The sequence below is a fragment of the Rhinatrema bivittatum genome, chromosome 2 (genome assembly GCF_901001135.1).
Source record: "Rhinatrema bivittatum chromosome 2, aRhiBiv1.1, whole genome shotgun sequence".
NCBI classification, from domain to species: domain Eukaryota; kingdom Metazoa; phylum Chordata; class Amphibia; order Gymnophiona; family Rhinatrematidae; genus Rhinatrema; species Rhinatrema bivittatum.
This window is the reverse complement of record NC_042616.1, coordinates 27,347,972-27,366,374: the sequence shown is the minus strand read 5'-3', so window position 1 is coordinate 27,366,374 and position 18,403 is coordinate 27,347,972. Positions and strand designations below refer to the sequence as shown.

General features: G+C 45.4%; 1 protein-coding gene across 1 annotated transcript; it reads left to right on the top strand.

Annotated features, from left to right (window-relative positions):
* Positions 1–1,135: 1,135 nt before the first annotated feature.
* On the top strand, positions 1,136–17,947 carry LOC115083728 (oocyte zinc finger protein XlCOF6-like). The gene is made up of 3 exons (XM_029587719.1): positions 1,136–1,413; positions 2,191–2,317; positions 14,447–17,947. The coding sequence occupies exons 1-3, from the start codon at positions 1,390–1,392 to the stop codon at positions 16,537–16,539; spliced, it is 2,244 nt and encodes a 747-aa protein (XP_029443579.1). The 5' UTR covers positions 1,136–1,389; the 3' UTR covers positions 16,540–17,947.
* Positions 17,948–18,403: the final 456 nt, after the last annotated feature.

Genomic DNA, 18,403 nt, shown 5'->3' with positions numbered 1-18,403 from the left:
AAATTAAAAATAAATAAATAAATAAATAAGGTGGAGTAGCCTAGTGGTTAGAGCAGCGGGCTCCTTGTGACCTTGGGCAAGTCACTTTATCCTCCGTTGCCTCAGGTACAAAATTTGATTGTAAGCCCTCAGGGGATAGGGAAATACCTATAGCAGCTGGATGCAATCCGCTTTGATGCACACTTTGAAGTGCCAAAAAGCGGAATATAAAAATCTAAATAAATATTTTCTGCTTTTCTTGTCAACTTTTGGGGCTCCTGAAGACTTTGGGCCGGATATTAAGAGTTACGCACAGGCGTAGATTTGTGCGCGTCACCCGATGCGCACAAATCTACGCCCAATTTTATAACATGCACGCGCAGCTGCACGCATGTTATAAAGTCCAGGGTCGGAGTGCGCAAGGGGATGCACAATTATGCAACTTGCGCGCACCAAGCTGTGCAGGCTTCCTCCGTTCCCCCCACCTTCCCCTCCCTAACCCACCCACCCAGCCCTACCTAAACCCCCCCCTTACCTTTAACTTAGAAGTTGCGCCTGCCTCCAGGCAGGCATAGGTTGCGCGTCCCAGCCAACGGCCGGCCTGCGATCCCAGGCACAGCGGCAAATGGCCACTGTGCTTGGAGGCTCCAGTCCCGCCCCGCCCCCTTTTTCAAGCCCCAGGACATGCGCTCGTCACCAGGCCTATGCAAAATAGGCTTGGCGCTCGCAGGAGCTGATTCTCGGGGTTACGGGCGTAACTTATGCGCATAACCCTTTCAAAATCCGCCTCTTAACGCGAGCTCCAGGGCTGGGTTAAAATTTGTGCTCTGGGAACACTTGTTTGTTTTTTTTTCCATCAGGAGTACTAGCTAATAGCCCATCAACATGGTATTTACATGTGATGAGCACTAATAGCTACACACTGATCTTATTATTGCATGGGGAGTTATTGTACCACCTCCAACCCTGCTGCTAGCTATGTGCGAGGCTGAGCGCAGTGTATTGCATTGGCCTGTAATTCACTCTCGCTCTCTCTGGCACAACCACCTCTTCTTCTTCTTCTTCTTCTTCTTCTGCTGCTGCTGCTGCTGCTGCTGCTGCCCTCCCTTGCACACTGACTACCTCTCTCACAGAAACCTCCCCTTCCCAGCTTCCTGTATCTAGATCCAGCTTTAACACTTCCCCCTGTGTGATGTCATCAGTCTGCGCCCGGCAGGAGGCGGAGCTGCTCGGCACATTTCGATGATGTCAGAATCGGCGAGAAGGACCTCGGGTCCCCTACCCGAGCTCTGCTTCTCAGCTTCCCTCGTCCCCTGGAGCAGGAAGAGGGAAACCCTCAGCTCTCTCCCAGTCTGAGAAGAAGCCCCCATTTCATTTCTAATCCTGAAAGCGGCAAAAGCAGAGAGGAAAATGCCTGCAGGAGCTTCTGCTCAGGTAGGAGATGGACCCAACTTCCTGCCCTGTCTGTATAAACACTGGGTCAGAGCTTTGTATCTCCTGTAATGATTACGTTATTGATTTAAAAAAAGGGAGAACTTCCTAATGATTGTACTAAACACTGCAATACTCCCCTTTTTGGGCATCTCATTGTACTAAACACTGCCCCTCCCCTTTTTGGGCATCTCATTGTACTAAACACTGCCCCTCCCCTTTTTGGGCATCTCATTGTACTAAACACTGCCCCTCCCCTTTTTGGGCATCTCATTGTACTAAACACTGCCCCTCCCCTTTTTGGGCATCTCATTGTACTAAACACTGCCCCTCCCCTTTTGGGCATCTCAATGTTTTATGTAAACCAGAGTGATTTGTATTTGATACAAGAACCTCGGTATATAAAAATGAAAAATAAATAAATAAAAATAAATACTGCCCTCTGCATACAAATATTGCTGCAGCTTTCTACCTTGGGACGCTGCAGAATCTGCCCTGACTTTAATGGGACCCCGAGCAGAGCTGGGGCCCAGAAAAGGCATTTTGGGACTGTCCTCAGAGTTTAAGGAGAGAGATCAGAAGTGACACAAAGTAAAACATGGTGTCCCATGGTCTGTGTGTAACTGGTTTCCTGTTACTGTAGTCCTGCCTGGGGATTGTGTGTTTCGTGACTGTGAATTATTTACACCCAGAAATCCCTCCCCCCCTGCCCTGCTGATCCCCAGCACTGGGAGGTCTCCTGATGCAGAAGGTGCTGAGTGTTCCTGGTTTGTGTTTCAGGTCCCAGTAACCTTTGAGGACATCACTGTCTGTTTCTCTCAGGAGGAGTGGGAGTATTTAGAAGAATGGCAAAAGGAACTTCACAAGAATGTGATGGAGGAGAATTATCAGACCCTCAGCTCCCTTGGTAAGGAGGGACCTTTTTTAAGAAATTAATCTTTTTGGGAGGAGAGAAAAGAAAATATATTATTGCGAGAAGCCGGGTGTTAAACTCACTGAGTCTGCTGAAGCTGGGGCTGGGAATTAAGCAGGGGCAGCATTCATTGCCTCTGAGGAGGACAAGGAGTCATGGTCATTGCTCAGGGGTGACTCCTAGTGGCTGGATACAGGGCTCGTGATTGAAGGATTATAGAAGGAGCTTTGGTGTTTGCTCTCCCACAGCCCAGGACTGTTGCTGTAGTGAGCAGATTTGTGTTTATGGAGAGATTTAAAATGGGGAGGGGGGATTCCCCTGTAGTTGGGATTGAAGGCGCCATTTCCAGCCCTGGTTCTGACTGAACTGGAGGTACAAAGGAGCAAGAGAAAAGTATCAGGTCAAAAAAAAGAGAGAAAGGTTAAGAATTTTGTACTAAATGTAGTGAGGTGGATTTGGGGAGAAAATGTGAGAGAGGAGTATAACAGGATAGAAAGGGAAAGTATTTCTTAGTAATTGTAGTGAGGAAGAGGAGGGGATGGGGATAAATGAGGGAGAGGAGTGCAACAGGGTAAAAACTGAAAATATTCCTTAGAAATTGTTGTGAGGGGTGCTGACATCACTGAAGGAAATGGCTGCCTAATCTGATAGCTCCCGCTGCAACTCAGTTGATTTGGCTGTAAAGCCTTGCCATCCGAGCTATTTTTGGGTCCTCTATTGTCGTACCCTGTGGCATAATAACCCCCGATGGTATCCAAGAGGAAAACCACGGATTTAAGGCAGTTTTCTTATGCCAAAAACGCCATGGATGTCGGAGTGGATAATGCCGAGCAGACCGAAGCAGAATCAGGTGAGGCTATGTCGGAGCAGGATCTACCCACCACACTTTCTGAGATTCGAATGAGAGATGAGCTCCGTAGCTGGTTTATGGACATTCGTGCAGATGTCAAACAATTAAAAACTGAGCTGTTGGCATCTATCGCAGAGGTGAGAGAAGATGTCGCCACACTGGGAATGCGTGTCGATGAGATGAATGTGAGATAAGAGGGACAAGAAGACGCAGTTTGGCTTTGGTCAGCACAATTTAAGGAATTATGGGACGAGCAAGTTCTTTTATCAGAGAAAATGGAGGACTTGGAGAATAGAACGCGCCGGTGCGATGTACGGATACGCGGTGTGCCGGAGACGCCGGAAGATTCAGACTGTATGGCAGTGGCTACGGCTATTTTTCAATCTCTGCTCACTACTCACCTGAGGGATCAGAAACGGGAGGTGAATGTACCACGGATTAAAACTGAGCAGGTGCATTGTTCTCTCGGTCCAAAGATTGCCAACAAAGCCCGGGATATCGTAGTCTGCCTGCACTATTTTGACTTGAAGGAAAAAATAACGAATGCAGCAAGAAGATCAACGGAATGGGAGGGTAATAAACTTACATTATATAATGACCTAGCCTCAACTACGCTGTGAAAGTGATTCGGTCTCAAAGCCGTAACTACGATTCTCCGATCAGAAAATATCAAGTACAGGTGGAAATTTCCATTGGGCCTTTCCTTTACAGTGAATGGCACCAATTACAAGATCAAAAATATGATGGAGGCCGAAACAGCATTCAAACAGGCCAATTAAGCAATTAACTTTCAAGTACAAGCCACAGAAGGAGTGCATCCAAAAGTGGCGCAGCTCCGAAATGGCAACAGGCCGGTAATCGCCGACGGTTAAGAGCGTCGAGCTATCTCTTCCTGCAAGGCTTCCACAGGCAATGGCTGACTTTTTGGAACTCATATATAAAAGCCATCGAGGATGGGCAAATGGTATATTATGGCAGCAATTGCTTAGAAGTGGGGAATTTGGTTTAATATTTAGGTGTCTGGAGTGACGGCATACGCAGTAAGAATAAGTCTGTTACTCGCTTAGCTATTACTAATGTAGCAGGGTTTACTGTATACAAGCGTGTTTATAGTTATGTTGTGGGGCTGGCTGGGTTGGGAGACTGTTCTCTTTGTGTGGTTGACTGCCGCGGCGCCATCTTGCGCACATCTTTGCGTATGCCCTAATTCCCTCCATAGAACGTTGGTACATGCATTGCATCGGCTCTGCGTTCTCACTGCACTCATAATGTTGTGCTCGTACATACGCACACAACCTACTAAGCGCAGAATATAGGTAAAGCCGGACACGTTAGCTGTGCGTGCACCTCATCGTGTCCCGCCTAGGTGCCTGAATCTGTGTGCCTAAAATTTTAAATGCGAGCCAACAGAATGTACAATTACTGCCACCAATGGCTCCAGCAGCCAAGAAACATAAGCGCCTTTCTCTCTGCGCTGCTTGTTATATTAGGCCTTCACGGTCTGACCTGGATTCCAACTTATGTCAGCATTGTGAGGAAGCCCAGGGAGAGATGGCTTCCCCGGACTTTGCTAAGCCCGGCTCCTCCCATTCAGAGGATGGGTTAATCCATACTTTGGCCAGTGGAGTGGCCTCAGTGGTGGCAAATAGAATTGGTCAGCAAACACAGCTTCCAAGGCAGATCTTACAAATATGCCCTTTAAAGGATCACTCCTTTTTGGAATCGAATTGGAAAAGCTGGCCAGTAAATGGGGCGAATCTCCGGTTCACTGGCTACCAGAAGATAAGAGAAAGCAGTTACAGCTCCCCTCACCTAAGAAGGGTCGATCCAGGGGCTCCCAATGCTTTCTTCCCTACAGAAACTCGACATTTCAGAGGTCTCGGCACTTTGGGAGGTCTCAGTCCTTTTGTAGTCGAGAGCCCAAGAGAGGGGCAGGTTTGGATTCAGGTTCGGCCCGAACCCCCGAAGGAAAATTTGCTGACCCACCCTTGCAACGAGGAGATAGGGGGTTGACTGTCCCTCTTGTACCAGCGGTGGGTCGAGATCACTTCGGACAAATGGGTACTGGAGGTCATACAAGAAGGATATGTGCTAATAACTGGAAGGGGGACAATAAGTAAATCTGCAGCTCTAACACTAAATTTTAAAAAGGGAAACTTTGATAAAATGAGGAAAATAGAAAAAAACTGAAAGGTGCAGGTGCAAAGGTTAAAAGTGTTCAACAGGCTTGGACATTGTTTAAAAAAAATACAATCCTAGAGGCGCAGTCCATATGTATTCCGCGCATTAAGAAAGGTGGAAGGAAGGCAAAAATATTACCGTCATGGTTAAAAGGTGAGGTGAAAGAGGCTCTTTTAGCCAAAAAAAATCCTTCAAAAATTGGAAGAAGGATCCATCTGAAGAAAATAGGATAAAACATAAGCATTGTCAAGGTAAGTTTAAAACATTGATAAGACAGGCGAAGAGAGAATTTGAAATGAAGTTGGCCATAGAGGCAAAAACTCATAATAAAAACTTTTTAAAATATATCCAAAGCAAGAAAGCTGTGAGGGAGTCGGTTGGACCATTAGATGACAGAGGGGTTAAAGGGGCTCTTAGGGAAGATAAGGCCATTGCAGAAAGACTAAATGAATTCTTTGCCTCCGTGTTTACTAATGAGGATGTTGGGGAGATACCAGTTCCGGAGATGGTTTTCAGGGGTGATGACTCAGACGAACTGAACGAAATCACTGTGAACCTGGAAGATGTAGTAGGCCAGATTGACAAACTAAAGAGTAGCAAATCACCTGGACCGGATGGTATGCATCCTAGGGTTCTGAAGGAACTAAAAAATGAAATTTCTGATCTATTAGTTAAAATTTGTAACCTATCATTAAAATCATCCATTGTACCTGAAGACTGGAGGGTGGCCAGTGTAACCCCAATATTTAAAAAAGGCTCCAGGGGCGATCCGGGTAATTATAGACCAGTGAGCCTGACTTCAGTGCCGGGAAAAATAGTGGAAACTATTCTCAAGATCAAAATTGTAGAGCATATAGAAAGACATGATTTAATGGGACACAGTCAACATGGATTTACCCAAGGGAAGTCTTGCCTAACACATCTGCTTCATTTTTTTGAAGGGGTTAATAAACATGTGGATAAAGGTGAACCGGTAGATGTAGTGTATTTGGATTTTCAGAAGGCGTTTGACAAAGTCCCTCATGAGAGGCTTCTACGAAAACTAAAAAATCATGGGATAGGAGGCGATGTCCTTTCGTGGATTACAAACTGGTTAAAAGACAGGAAACAGAGAGTAGGATTAAATGGTCAATATTCTCAGTGGAAAAGGGTAAACAGTGGAGTACCTCAGGGATCTGTATTGGGACCGGTGCTTTTCAATATATATATAAATGATCTGGAAAGGAATACAACAAGTGAGGTTATCAAATTTGCAGATGATACAAAATTATTCAGAGTAGTTAAATCACAGGCAGACTGTGATACATTACAGGAGGACCTTGCAAGACTGGAAGATTGGGCATCCAAATGGCAGATGAAATTTAATGTGGACAAGTGCAAGGTGTTGCACATAGGGAAAAATAACCCTTGCTATAGTTACACGATGTTAGGTTCCATATTAGGAGCTACCACCCAGGAAAAAGATCTAGGCATCATAGTGGATAATACTTTAAAATAGTCGGCTCAGTGTGCTGCAGCAGTCAAAAAAGCAAACAGAATGTTAGGAATTATTAGGAAGGGAATGGTTAATAGAACGGAAAAGTCATAATGCCTCTGTATCGCTCCATGGTGAGACCGCACCTTGAATACTGTGTACAATTCTGGTCGCCGCATCTCAAAAAAAGATATAGTTGCGATGGAGAAGGTACAGAGAAGGGCGACCAAAATGATAAAGGGGATGGAACATCTCCCCTATGAGGAAAGGCTGAAGAGGTTAGGGCTGTTCAGCTTGGAGAAGAGACGGCTGAGGGGGGATATGATAGAGGTCTTTAAGATCATGAGAGGTCTTGAACGAGTAGATGTGACTTGGTTATTTACACTTTCGAATAATAGAAGGACTAGGGGGCATTCCATGAAGTTAGCAAGTAACACATTTAAGACTAATCGGAGAAAATTCTTTTTCACTCAACGCACAATAAAGCTCTGGAATTTTTGTTGCCAGAGGATGTGATTAGTGCAGTTAGTGTAGCTGGGTTGAAAAAAGGATTGGATAAGTTCTTGGAGGAGAAGTCCATTAACGGCTATTAATTAAGTTTACTTAGGGAATAGCCACTGCTATTAATTGCATCAGTAGCATGGGATCTTCTTAGTGTTTGGGTAATTGCCAGGTTCTTGTGGCCTGGTTTTTGGCCTCTGTTGGAAACAGGATGCTGGGCTTGATGGACCCTTGGTCTGTCCCAGCATGGCAATTTCTTATGTTCTTATGAATTTCACAGCACTCCTTGGGACATATTCATGATATCTCCTTGCCACCCCCAGCACAAGAAGCAGGCAGCGGAGACTACTGTTTTAAGTCTTCTCAGGATGAGGGCTATAGTCCCAACACCTGTGCCTCATGAGTGTACGGGGCGTTATTCCATCTATTTCATCATAGGCAAGAAGGAAGGTTCCTTTCGCCCCATCCTGGAACTCAAGAGCGTCAATCGACATCTACGAGTGAATCATTTCTGCATGGAAACCCTATGCTCTGTGATAATGGCTGTACAATCAGGAGCGTTCTTCACCTTCCTGGACCTATTCGAGGCCTACCTACATAATCCAATCCGTTAAGAACACATTTTCCTGCGCTTTGCGGTACTGGGTCGCCATTATCAGTTCTGGGCATTGCACTTTGACTTAGCCACCACCCCGAGGACATTTTCCATAATTATGGTGATTGTGGCGGCAGCATTGAGAAAAGAAGGAATCTCGGTGCACCCGAACTTGAACAACTGGAAGTCCATGGAAGAGAGTCTCCGGGTGACCAACAAGCTGACCCCCTTGCTTCAGGAACTTGGCTGAGTCATAAACCTGGACAAAAGTAGTTTCAAACCTTCCCAGTTCTTCGAATATCTGGGAGTCTGGTTCAACAGTCTGTCCAGCGTAGCTTGCTGGGCAGACTGGATGGGCCGTTTGGTCTTCTTCTGCCGTCATTTCTATGTTTCTATGTAACACCAAGCAGGGCAAGGTCTTCCTTCCGACCACACGGATAAGGAAGTTGATGTCTCAAGTGCGTCAGTTGATGAGCACGATATGCACAATGGTGTGGAGCTATTGCAATTTCTTGGTTTGATGGCAGCAACCCTGGAAGTAATGCCGTGGGTGAGGGCACACATGCGACCACTTCAGCGCTCACTACTATCACGTTAGAACCCGCAGTCTCAAGACTATTCAATTCGCCTTCACTTACCGATGGGAATATGCTCTCTGCTCCAGTGATGGCTGAAGGAAGCTCATCTGAGCAGGGGTGTAGCCTTGTCTTCCCTGAACTGGCTGGTCCTCACAACAGACTTGAGCCTCCGGGGCTGGGGAGCTCACTGTCAGGAACAGATGGCCTAGGGATGTTGGACCGAGGAAGAGGCCCTCTGGAACTTCAACTGCCTGGAACCCTACATCAACTGCCAGGGTGGACCCAAGTGCCAGCAAGTGTCATAGAAGATAGATCTCCTTATGAAATGGGGGGAAAATACATCTACAGATGATCTCAGCCTCCCACATCTCAGGAAAAGACAATGTCAGAGCAGACTTTCTAAGCAGGGAGAATCTGGATCCAGGAGAGTGGGCATTGTTGGTCAAAGCCTTTCAGCTGATAGTAGATCACTGGGGTCGCCTGTCCATCGACCTGCTGGCTGCATCCCACAATGTGAAGGTTCTCCAATTCTTCAGTCGCAGAAGTGATCAGTGGTCCCTGTGGATCAATGCTCTCCTTCAGACCTGGCTGGAAGAAGAATTGCTATTCGCCTTCCCTCCGTAGTCCCTGCTGGGCAGGGTCATTGGCAGAATCGAGCACCACAGAGGATTAGTCCTACTAGTAGATCCAGATTGGCCCAGGCGGCTGTGGTATGTGGACATGTGGAAATTCCTGGTGGAGATCCCCCTGTGCCTGCTACAGCAGGGGGACTGGTCCTTCACGAGGATCCAACTCTATTCTGTCTTCCAGTCTGGCCGTGGAGACTGCTTGCCTGATGAAGTGAGGATATTCTGCAGCAGTAATTGCCACCTTATTCCATGCTTGGAAGTTCTCTACATTCCTAGTGTATGTGCAGGTCTGGAGAGCATTTGAGGCCTGGTGTGAGGAACGCAGTGTCCCCCCCCTTGGGTGGTCAAAATCCCACTAATTCTGAAATTTTTGCAGGATGGCTTGAATAAAGATTTAACCCTTAACTCCTGGAAGGTCCAGGTAGCGGCGCTCTCCTTTTTCAGGCACGAGGTAAATGGAACCCGCCTGTTGGTTCCTCTAGTCATGCCATGTTTTCTGAAAAGGTTGAAGAACCTCCAGCCATCCCTACAGTTTCCGGGTCCCTTGTGGAATCTCAATCTAGTATTGGAATTTTTGACAGGGCATTGTTGTGTTGTGAACCGATCCTCCAGATGACTCCAGGAGTGTAACAGCTTCGTACTGTTCCATTCTTCTTGCCCAAGGTAATCTCGTAGTTTCATTTGAATCAGTCCATTTCACTGCCATCCCTAGATAAGCACAAGGACGTGGAAGAATACTGCCTCCTCCGTCATTTGAAGGTCAGTAGACGTTTGGTGCGGTATCTGGAAGTTTCAGAACTGGTCCGAAAGATGGACTGCCTGCTTGTCCTTCACGGTGGAAGGAAGCAAGCTACCATAGCTCGCTGGATTAAGGAGGTCGTCACAGGAGCCTATGTGGAGGCAGGAAAGCCATTACCCTTTCAGGTTAAAGCTCATTCCACCAGGGCTCAGGCAGTCTCATAGGCAGAAGCTAGTCTGCTATCTCCCATCGATATCTGCTGTCCAGCGACGTGCTCCTCTTTGCACACCTTCTCCAGGTTCTATCATCTGGACGTACAGGCCCGAGAGGATGCCATCCATTGCAAGGGTGGTGTTAACCGGACCGTGGGCAGCCTCCTGCCCCTATCGGGAGTAGCATTTGTACATCCCATTGGTCTTGAGTCCTTCTGCTACATGCTGGAAAATGGAGAAATTACTTACCTGATAATTTGTTTTCCTTAGTGTAGACAGATGGACTCAGCATCCCGCCCTCGGCTGCCCAAGAACGGTGCCAAGGATTCGCCCGTGGAGTGGATAATCAGTATAAAGAGATTACGGGGAAGCTGTCATCCAATCCGTAGATCAGGGCATCTATATTCTTACTGGCGTTCAGCGTTTATGATTGGTTGAATACAGTTACGGTTATCCGTTTTTAATCATTTTTCATCACATTTTTTCATTAATAGGTCCACAGTGGCTTCTGAAGAGAATACTGAAGGGCTGAGGTCACTGCAGGGGTTATCTAGGGTGACCTCAGCTTTGAAACCTGACTCTGTCTCCATCTGCTGGCAGGAGAGCACATAACCCATTGGTCCCGAGTCCATCTGTCTACACTAAGGAAAACGAAATTATCAGGTAAGTTATTTCTCCAGTATTCCAGCTTCCCAACTCTTCCATGGTCTTGTTTTTCACTCTCCTGAAAAGACACAAATGGGGACAAAGTGTAACCCAGGCAGTCATCACCTGATCCTGGTGACCGGACCCTCCAGCAGGTCAATGGCCCCCAAACCTTGAGGCTCTGACTCCACTCCCAGGTGCTCTGTAATTTCCTGCCTATGAGTACCAGCAGCTAAGATCAGAGATTTATTCACATTTTCCTCTCTCCCTCCTGTGCTGTAATCTCAGGTCTCAAGGTCGGGTTATCCCAGTGAGGGCTGAGGCTCTTGGGAGCTGAGTTCAGATCCAGGCTTGGGAGGGCCACATTCACAGTCCTCATCCTTGCCTTGATAACTTTTACTCCAATAGCAGGAGAGGTGACCGAAGGGTCACCAACCCCCAGCCCATCCGACTCAACCAAACAGGGCAGGGATCCCTTACTAAGAACCCCAGCAAAAAGAAAAATCACTGAGAAATAAAGAACTGCAGGTTTAAGCATCAGCCACCATCTGAGAGAGAGAAATACCGAGGAGCTGCAGGTGGCATCAGGGTACTTGAAGCAGTGTCGATTTTACTTTCTCTGTCTCCACCTGCTGGCATGGATGAATGAACCCAGGAGTCTGGACTGATCCAGGTACGTACAGGGAACTCCTGGAATAAGTCTCCCTCGTTGTTTTACAAAGCACAGCGCATTTATCTCTCCTGTTCTGTGCAGTATGAAGGGTCGGGGTCCTCAGATCCCCTCTGTCTTTTCCCTGTGGGATTTGGGCTTACAGAGTCCTTTTAAGCCTTTCCTGTCACCTGCTGCTCTCTGCTGGTTTGTAGTCTCTCTCTTTTAGGGGGTTCTGGGGAACATCAGTCAGATCCTTCTCCTCCCCTGGTCTCGTTCGGTTCAGAGCTCCCTGCGTGTCCCTGGGGGTGCGAGAGCGCTCGCTCTGTTTTTATGCTCTGAAGTGTTCGGCCCAGCTCTGTCTGATCTTTCCCTTCCTCGGGGAATCCATGACGGCCTTCATTTCCCTGCACTTCCCCAGCGCGAGGCAGACGCGTCATGGCAGTGATTGAGCTCAGAGATAATGTCCAGTCCCTGCTTACAGCGGCTTCTGCTTCCTGTTACTCCTGCCCTGGGACTCTGCAGGGGCCAGGGATCAGCTCTGTCCTGTTCTGTATAGAACAAACTATATTTATAGAGAAATAGAAAGCAGGGTACAATATTGATTTAGATTAGGTTTAGATTTATTTTCATTAGTAGCTCAAGGTGTTACATTCAGGTACTGTCGGTATTTCCCTGTCCCAAGGAGCTTACAGTCTAAGGGGCCTATTTACTAAAGGTTTTCTCCCATGTTGTGTCTGTGGGAAAAATGCTTAAATAGGGCCCTCAGTTTATAATAATTAATATCACAGCTGTGCATAAAATTAAAATAAAAAACCCCTTAAATGTTATCTTCCTTTGGCCTTCAGAAGCTGCAGCGGATCCATTCCCCTGGCATCAGTTTCATAGAAAGAGCATCACTGCTGTTCTTAGGGAGCTCCATAATCTATTTTAAATTATTTATAATTGCAATTAAAAGTGCTTCTCGTAGCTATGACCTCTTGCTGTCCCCTTCAGTGAATCAGTCCCCAAGTGACATTCAGCTTTCCGCTCTCAGAACCTGATGCGGATCCGCGTTTGGAAAATGCTCTGCTTCAGGGGTGCGCGTTGGGTTTGATAGTGGAATATTGTGTATAATCTTTTTTTATTTGCAGGCCACAACATACAACAATATGCAATATACAGGCATACAACAGACTGCCACCATTATATAGCACATTTGATAACTGGCAATAGCAGATGTAACCTTGTTAGAGAAAAACTGCCTTCATAATTTCGTAGCAGTCTCAATAATAACAAACTACATTTGAAACCGAACAAAGAAGAGCAAATTACATGCTTGAGTGTTATAAACTTATAACCCTTAGCAACCCCCCCTTACCCACCCCCCTCCCCTACCCCACACTGGTGTTCTGCAATCGTGACCTACTAAGAAATGGTACATAAGAAACGGTAACTAACATTACTGTTTGGTGGATTAGCATGATGGCGACAAAACTATGGACTGGAAATGGTATTATTGTCATCTATCCATTTTTGGTATGGACCCCAGATAGCCTGAAAGGAAGAGATATGATCCCGATGAACAGCAGTAAGTCTGCCCAATTGGTATAATGAGAAAAGGCGATGTTGCACTGCAGCAAGCGTAGGTATCATTACTTGCTTCCATTTTATAGCCAACTCTGTCCGTGCAGCAATAAATATTTGCAAAATCAACTTCTGTGTGGGTGTATTATATTCTTTCAAAGGCGCTCCTAATAGTACATGCCAGGGTCGGGCCTCACAAGTCTTACTTAAGAGCTGTGAAATCCACTGGGTCACCCCCTGCCAGAAACTCTGTAGGCGGGGACAATACCACCAGATGTGCAGATATGTGCCCTGTTCCCCACAGCATCTCAAACAGCTATCTGAAATATGGGGATAAAATCTGTGTAACGCAAGGGGCGTATAATGCCATCTATATAGCATTTTGTAGCAGTTTTCTTGTAAACCCGCTGATATGGAACACTTGCCAGCCATAGTGAAAATAGTGTCCCAGTCGCTGTCTTCCAGACAGCCCGGGAAGTCCAAATCCCATAGCGCCCTATATTTATGTACCACCAATGATTTACTATTAAACATAGTATAGATTTTTGATATAATTCCCTTAATACATGAGGCATGTTGACATAAAGTCTCAAAGAGAGTATTTTTGGGTCTCAGAGTACGTCTCCTTAGACCAGTTTGTATGAAGGATGCGATTCTGGCATGCAATAGAAAGTCTACAGTGCTTCCTGGATGTAAATCACTAAGCTGCATTCTGGTAAGCACCTTACCCTGCTGTATGATAGGTCCCAAGCGCAAGACCCCAGTCTTTCGCCAACAGCTAAGTCCTACAGATCGTTCTGAACTGGGTACTACCGTGTTGGTAAATAAGTGAGTTAACCGTGAGTGCTTTTCAGGTCCCACCAACTCAGTTTTCCAGCGGTGCCAAATCCGCATCATGGTGCGCAGAGCAAATGGATAATAATCAAATTTGTCCCACGATGGGCTGGGCTGCCATGGTAACGCTGTAATGGGAAAAGACCCGAACAGCCCCTGTTCGAACTTCACCCATTGAGGGATATCTCTGACACCATGTAAGGCCACTAGTGCACGCAACTGAGCCGCATAATAATACCACATTAAGTTAGGTAGGTGTAACCCTCCCCTATCTTTAGGCAAGTATAGAATAGACCTCGCCACCCTGGGAGGGCGTTTCCGCCAAATGAAGCCACAGATTAGTGGAATCATACCGGTAGCTGTGTATGAAGACCTCCATTAATACAATTTAAATTAGTTTACAAGGTGGTTTTTGTTATGTGTGAGTTGCATAAAACAACATTCTGAGAATTTTATCTACCTGACGGTATTGAGTTGTTCAGTTCAACTTGGTCCTCCTCTGTGACCCAGCGATGTGCTCTGGTTCATCCCAGAATGCTGCAGAAAGGAGCTGATGCAGCTGCTTTACACCCCTGTTCCCTCTGAGGTGTTTAATGCTGGAAAGCCTGACCGTTGTCACTGTGAGTCTCCCTCACATGAAGTAATGTCTGTCCTTTATTTTCTTATCCAGAGATCGATGAGTCCACGAGAAGACATGAGGAGACGCATCCTGAGGAATCCAGTAAACATCTGGAAGTGACCAAAACTGTATCGGAGAAAGATGGAGCGGATACCTGCCCATGTTGTGATTGGAAGGAAAACTGCTGGAATCAGTACAAGCCAGAGGAAAGCCTGAAAAACCTGACAGGAGACTCCACTGAGAATGTGACTCCCTGTGAGCAAATTAGACAACACCTGAGAGAATTTACTGGGTTGAGACTCTCTTCAGGCAGTGAATGTGCAAGTAACGTAATAAAAGTTCACCAGAAGAGTCATACAAGAGAGACATCGTTTCCATGTAGTGAATGTAATAAAAGCTTCATTTATCCATCACAACTGAAAGCGCACCAGAAGATCCACTCAGGAGAAAAGCGATTTACATGTACAGACTATAATAAAAGCTTCACATGGAAATCAAAAATGAAAAGGCAGCAAAGGATGCACACAGCAGAGAAACCATTCACTTGCGGTGAGTGTGATAAAAGTTTCAGTGGGAAATCAGAACTGAAAATACACAAAAGAATCCACATGGGAGAAAAACCCTTCAAATACACAGTATATGATAAAATGTTTGGGTTAAAATCTCAACTGAAAACATATCAAAGGTTTCAAAGAGGTAAGAAATCATACAAATGCATTGAGTGTAATAAAAGCTTCTGTACAAAATCAGAACGGAAATGCCATGAAAGGATCCACTCTGGAAAGAAACAATTTCAATGCACTGAGTGTGATAAAAGCTTCACTTTGAAACCTCAATTGAAAATGCATGAAAGGACACACAAAGGAGAGAAACGATTTAAATGCACTGAGTGTGATAGAAGCTTCAGTTCAAAACATGAGCTGAAAATGCATGAAAGTATCCACACAGGAAAGAAAGCATTAACGTGCACGGAGTGTGATAAAAGCTTCAGCAGTAAATCAAATTTGATAAGGCATAAAAAGATCCACACAGGAGAGAAACGAAATACATGCACAGAGTGTGATAAAAGCTTCAGGTGTAAATCAGAGCTGAAAAACCATGAAAGGATCCACACAGAAGAGAAACCATTTACATGCAGTGTGTGTGATAAAAGATTTAGATTTAAATCAAATCTGAAAAGGCATAAAAAGATCCACACACGAGAGAGACTATTTGTATACAATGAATATGATAAAAGCTTCATTTTGAAACAACAAGTGAAAATGCATGGATATTTCCTTGCTGGAAAGAAAATATTCATTTGCACGGAGTGTGATAAAAGCTTCAAGTGTATATCAGAACTGAAAAGCCATGAAAGGATCCACACAGAAGAGAAACCATTTACATGCAGTGAGTGTGATCAAAGCTTTAGGTTTAAATCAAATCTTAAAAGGCATGAAAGCATCCACACAGGAGAGAAACCATTTACATGCAGCGAGTGTGATAAAAACTTCAGGTGTAAATCGGAGCTGAAAATCCATGAAAGCATCCATTCAGGAGACAAATCATTTACATGCAGAGAGTGTGATAAAAACTTCAGGTGTAAATCAGAGCTGAAAAGCCATGAAAGGATCCACTCAGGAGACAAGCCATTTTCATGCAATGAGTGTGATAATAGCTTCATATGGAAATCCTCTCTGAAAAGGCATGAAAGGATCCACACAAGAGAGAAACTATTTCCATGCAGTGAGTGTAATAAAAGCTTTATATGTAAATCAAAGCTGAAAAGCCATGAAAGGATTCACACAGGAGAGAAACCATTTACATGCAATGAGTGTGATGAAAGCTTCATATGGAAATCCTCTCTTAAAAGGCATGAAAGGATCCACACAGGAGAGAAACAATTTACATGTTTTGAGTGTGATGAAAGCTTCACGTGTATATCAAAGCTGAAAAGCCATGAAAGGATTCACACAGGAGAGGAACTATTTATATGTAATGAGTGTGACGAAAGCTTCATATGGAAATCCTCTCTGAAAAGGCATAAAAGGATCCACACAGGAGAGAAACCATTTACATGCAGTGAGTGTGATGAAAGCTTCATATGGAAAACATCTCTGAAAAACCATAAAAGGATTCACACAGTAGAGAAACCGTTTGCATGAAGTGAGTGTGATTAAAGCTTCAGGCTTAAATCAAATCTGAAAAGGTATGAAAGGATGTACACAGAAGAGAAAACAGAATTATGAGGATTAACAACATGTCATTTCTAATATTGAGATCCAGCGAGGAATATCCCAGGGAGAGTCCCGATCATCGGTTTTGTTTGTCTTGCATTAAACCTTGGTTGTAGAATTTGCTTTAATCCTAGAACAACTAAGCCCCTTCCAAAGTATCTCATTTACTGTTTGTTATTGATTTGAAATTGAAAGTTCTTGTAATGCTCATTTAGCAGAACAGCTCTATCTGGTGAAGAGCAGGAACAATCTTTCCGACAAATAGAGGGAATGGCTGAAAATCCAGCAGGGCACATTGGTACAGAAGCTACAGAATTTTCATATTTAAGAGAAGAAACTTCTGAAAGAATCAGATAAGCAGGATAGGATGATTGGCTGAAGCATAAGTACATGGGAAGTACAGAGAGTTACTTCAGCAGCCCCACTTGGCTCAGGATTTGACACAACAGCGGTTGAGAAGAGGTGAGGATGGACTGGTGAAACGGACAAAAGCAGGCTCTGTAGAACAGAACTGGAAACGGTTACCCTTCTCATCACTGGCAGTGATGTGCTGATGTCAGAAGGCATGGATCCAGAGAGCAGAGAGACACAACAAGGTAGCAAGGCCTATTCACTGGAACCTGTGTAAATATTATAACATTGGGAGCACAATCCTAATAGAATAGTAGAGAACGAAGAAGTTGTGATCACCTGGGATAGTCCTGTTCCCACAGACAGGAAGATCAATGCGCGAAAACCAGATACTGTGAAGGAGAAGAACAGCATTGTGAAGAGATGTATCAATACCCAACGATTATGCTGTGGATTGAAATGCCATTTCAATTAGAACATAGTGGAACTAACATCACAGCATCCTTTCTTTAAATTAATCACAAAGGGAAAGGGAAGTATGCATTTGACATTTTTTCACATTATAAATAAGTTTTTGAGTTTCGCACAAAAGAAGAGTGACTGATGATTAAAACCAAGGCACTATAGAAGGGCAATATTTTGAGCCCAGATGATAGTTGTTGGGTTTGTGGCATATTGTGGACTCTTGGTCGAAGTGGCGATGACTCCTCCCACAGGGAGGGGCCCCGTGGGGAACCACAACGATTGGCTGGACTCTAGTAAGCAGACACTGAGTAGAGAAAGCTTTATTATACTGCAGTTGATGAGTTTGAATCTTGCCGAAGGAACGGTCAGTGCTGTAGTCCAGAGATATCACACAGTGCTCAGACAGTCTCTGTAGATGATGGTCTCACCCAGATGTAGCAAAGGTCCGGTAGTGTCCCGCAGCGCGGGATAAGATGTGAACCTGAAGGGTGGAATGAGGAGAGTTGGAGAGTAGCGATACTCACAGAGTAGCAGTGCTGATAACTTCCTTCGGTAGTCGAGTGAAGAGAAGGACCCGTGGTCCGAGGTGCAGGATACCCTGAGCAGAATAGGCCCTCGAGGAGCGAGTACCTAGGAGCGCCAAAGGGTACTCGAAAGAAAGCAGACAAGACCCCCGAGGAGCGGGTATCCTTTAAAGTTAGGCAGATTAACCCCGGAGGGGGAGTAGAAGTGAGAGGCCCCCGAGGATCTGGTACCCAGAGCTTCCGTAGTAACGAGATACCCCAGAGGGTAGTGAGGGATCCAAGCAAGCAGCTTAGAAGCGGTCAGAGTAGCAAAACCGAAGTCCTTGCTAGCGCGTTCAGTTGGAGCGGAGCGGAGGTTTAAATACCCGGAGGTACTGATGTCATGCAGTGGGGCTGCCCCCGAGGTTCCCGCCATGACATATTCATAAACGTAGGCATTGTGCGCGCGCCCT

What these genes read in the sequence shown, in the direction of transcription:
- LOC115083728 (XM_029587719.1), top strand. Translation starts at nt 1,390, where the DNA reads ATGCCTGCAGGAGCTTCTGCTCAG. An exon ending in CTGCAGGAGCTTCTGCTCAG is followed by an intron (nt 1,414 to 2,190) that starts GTAGGAGATGGA and finishes TTTGTGTTTCAG; the next exon opens with GTCCCAGTAACCTTTGAGGA. An exon ending in TCAGACCCTCAGCTCCCTTG is followed by an intron (nt 2,318 to 14,446) that starts GTAAGGAGGGAC and finishes TTTCTTATCCAG; the next exon opens with AGATCGATGAGTCCACGAGA.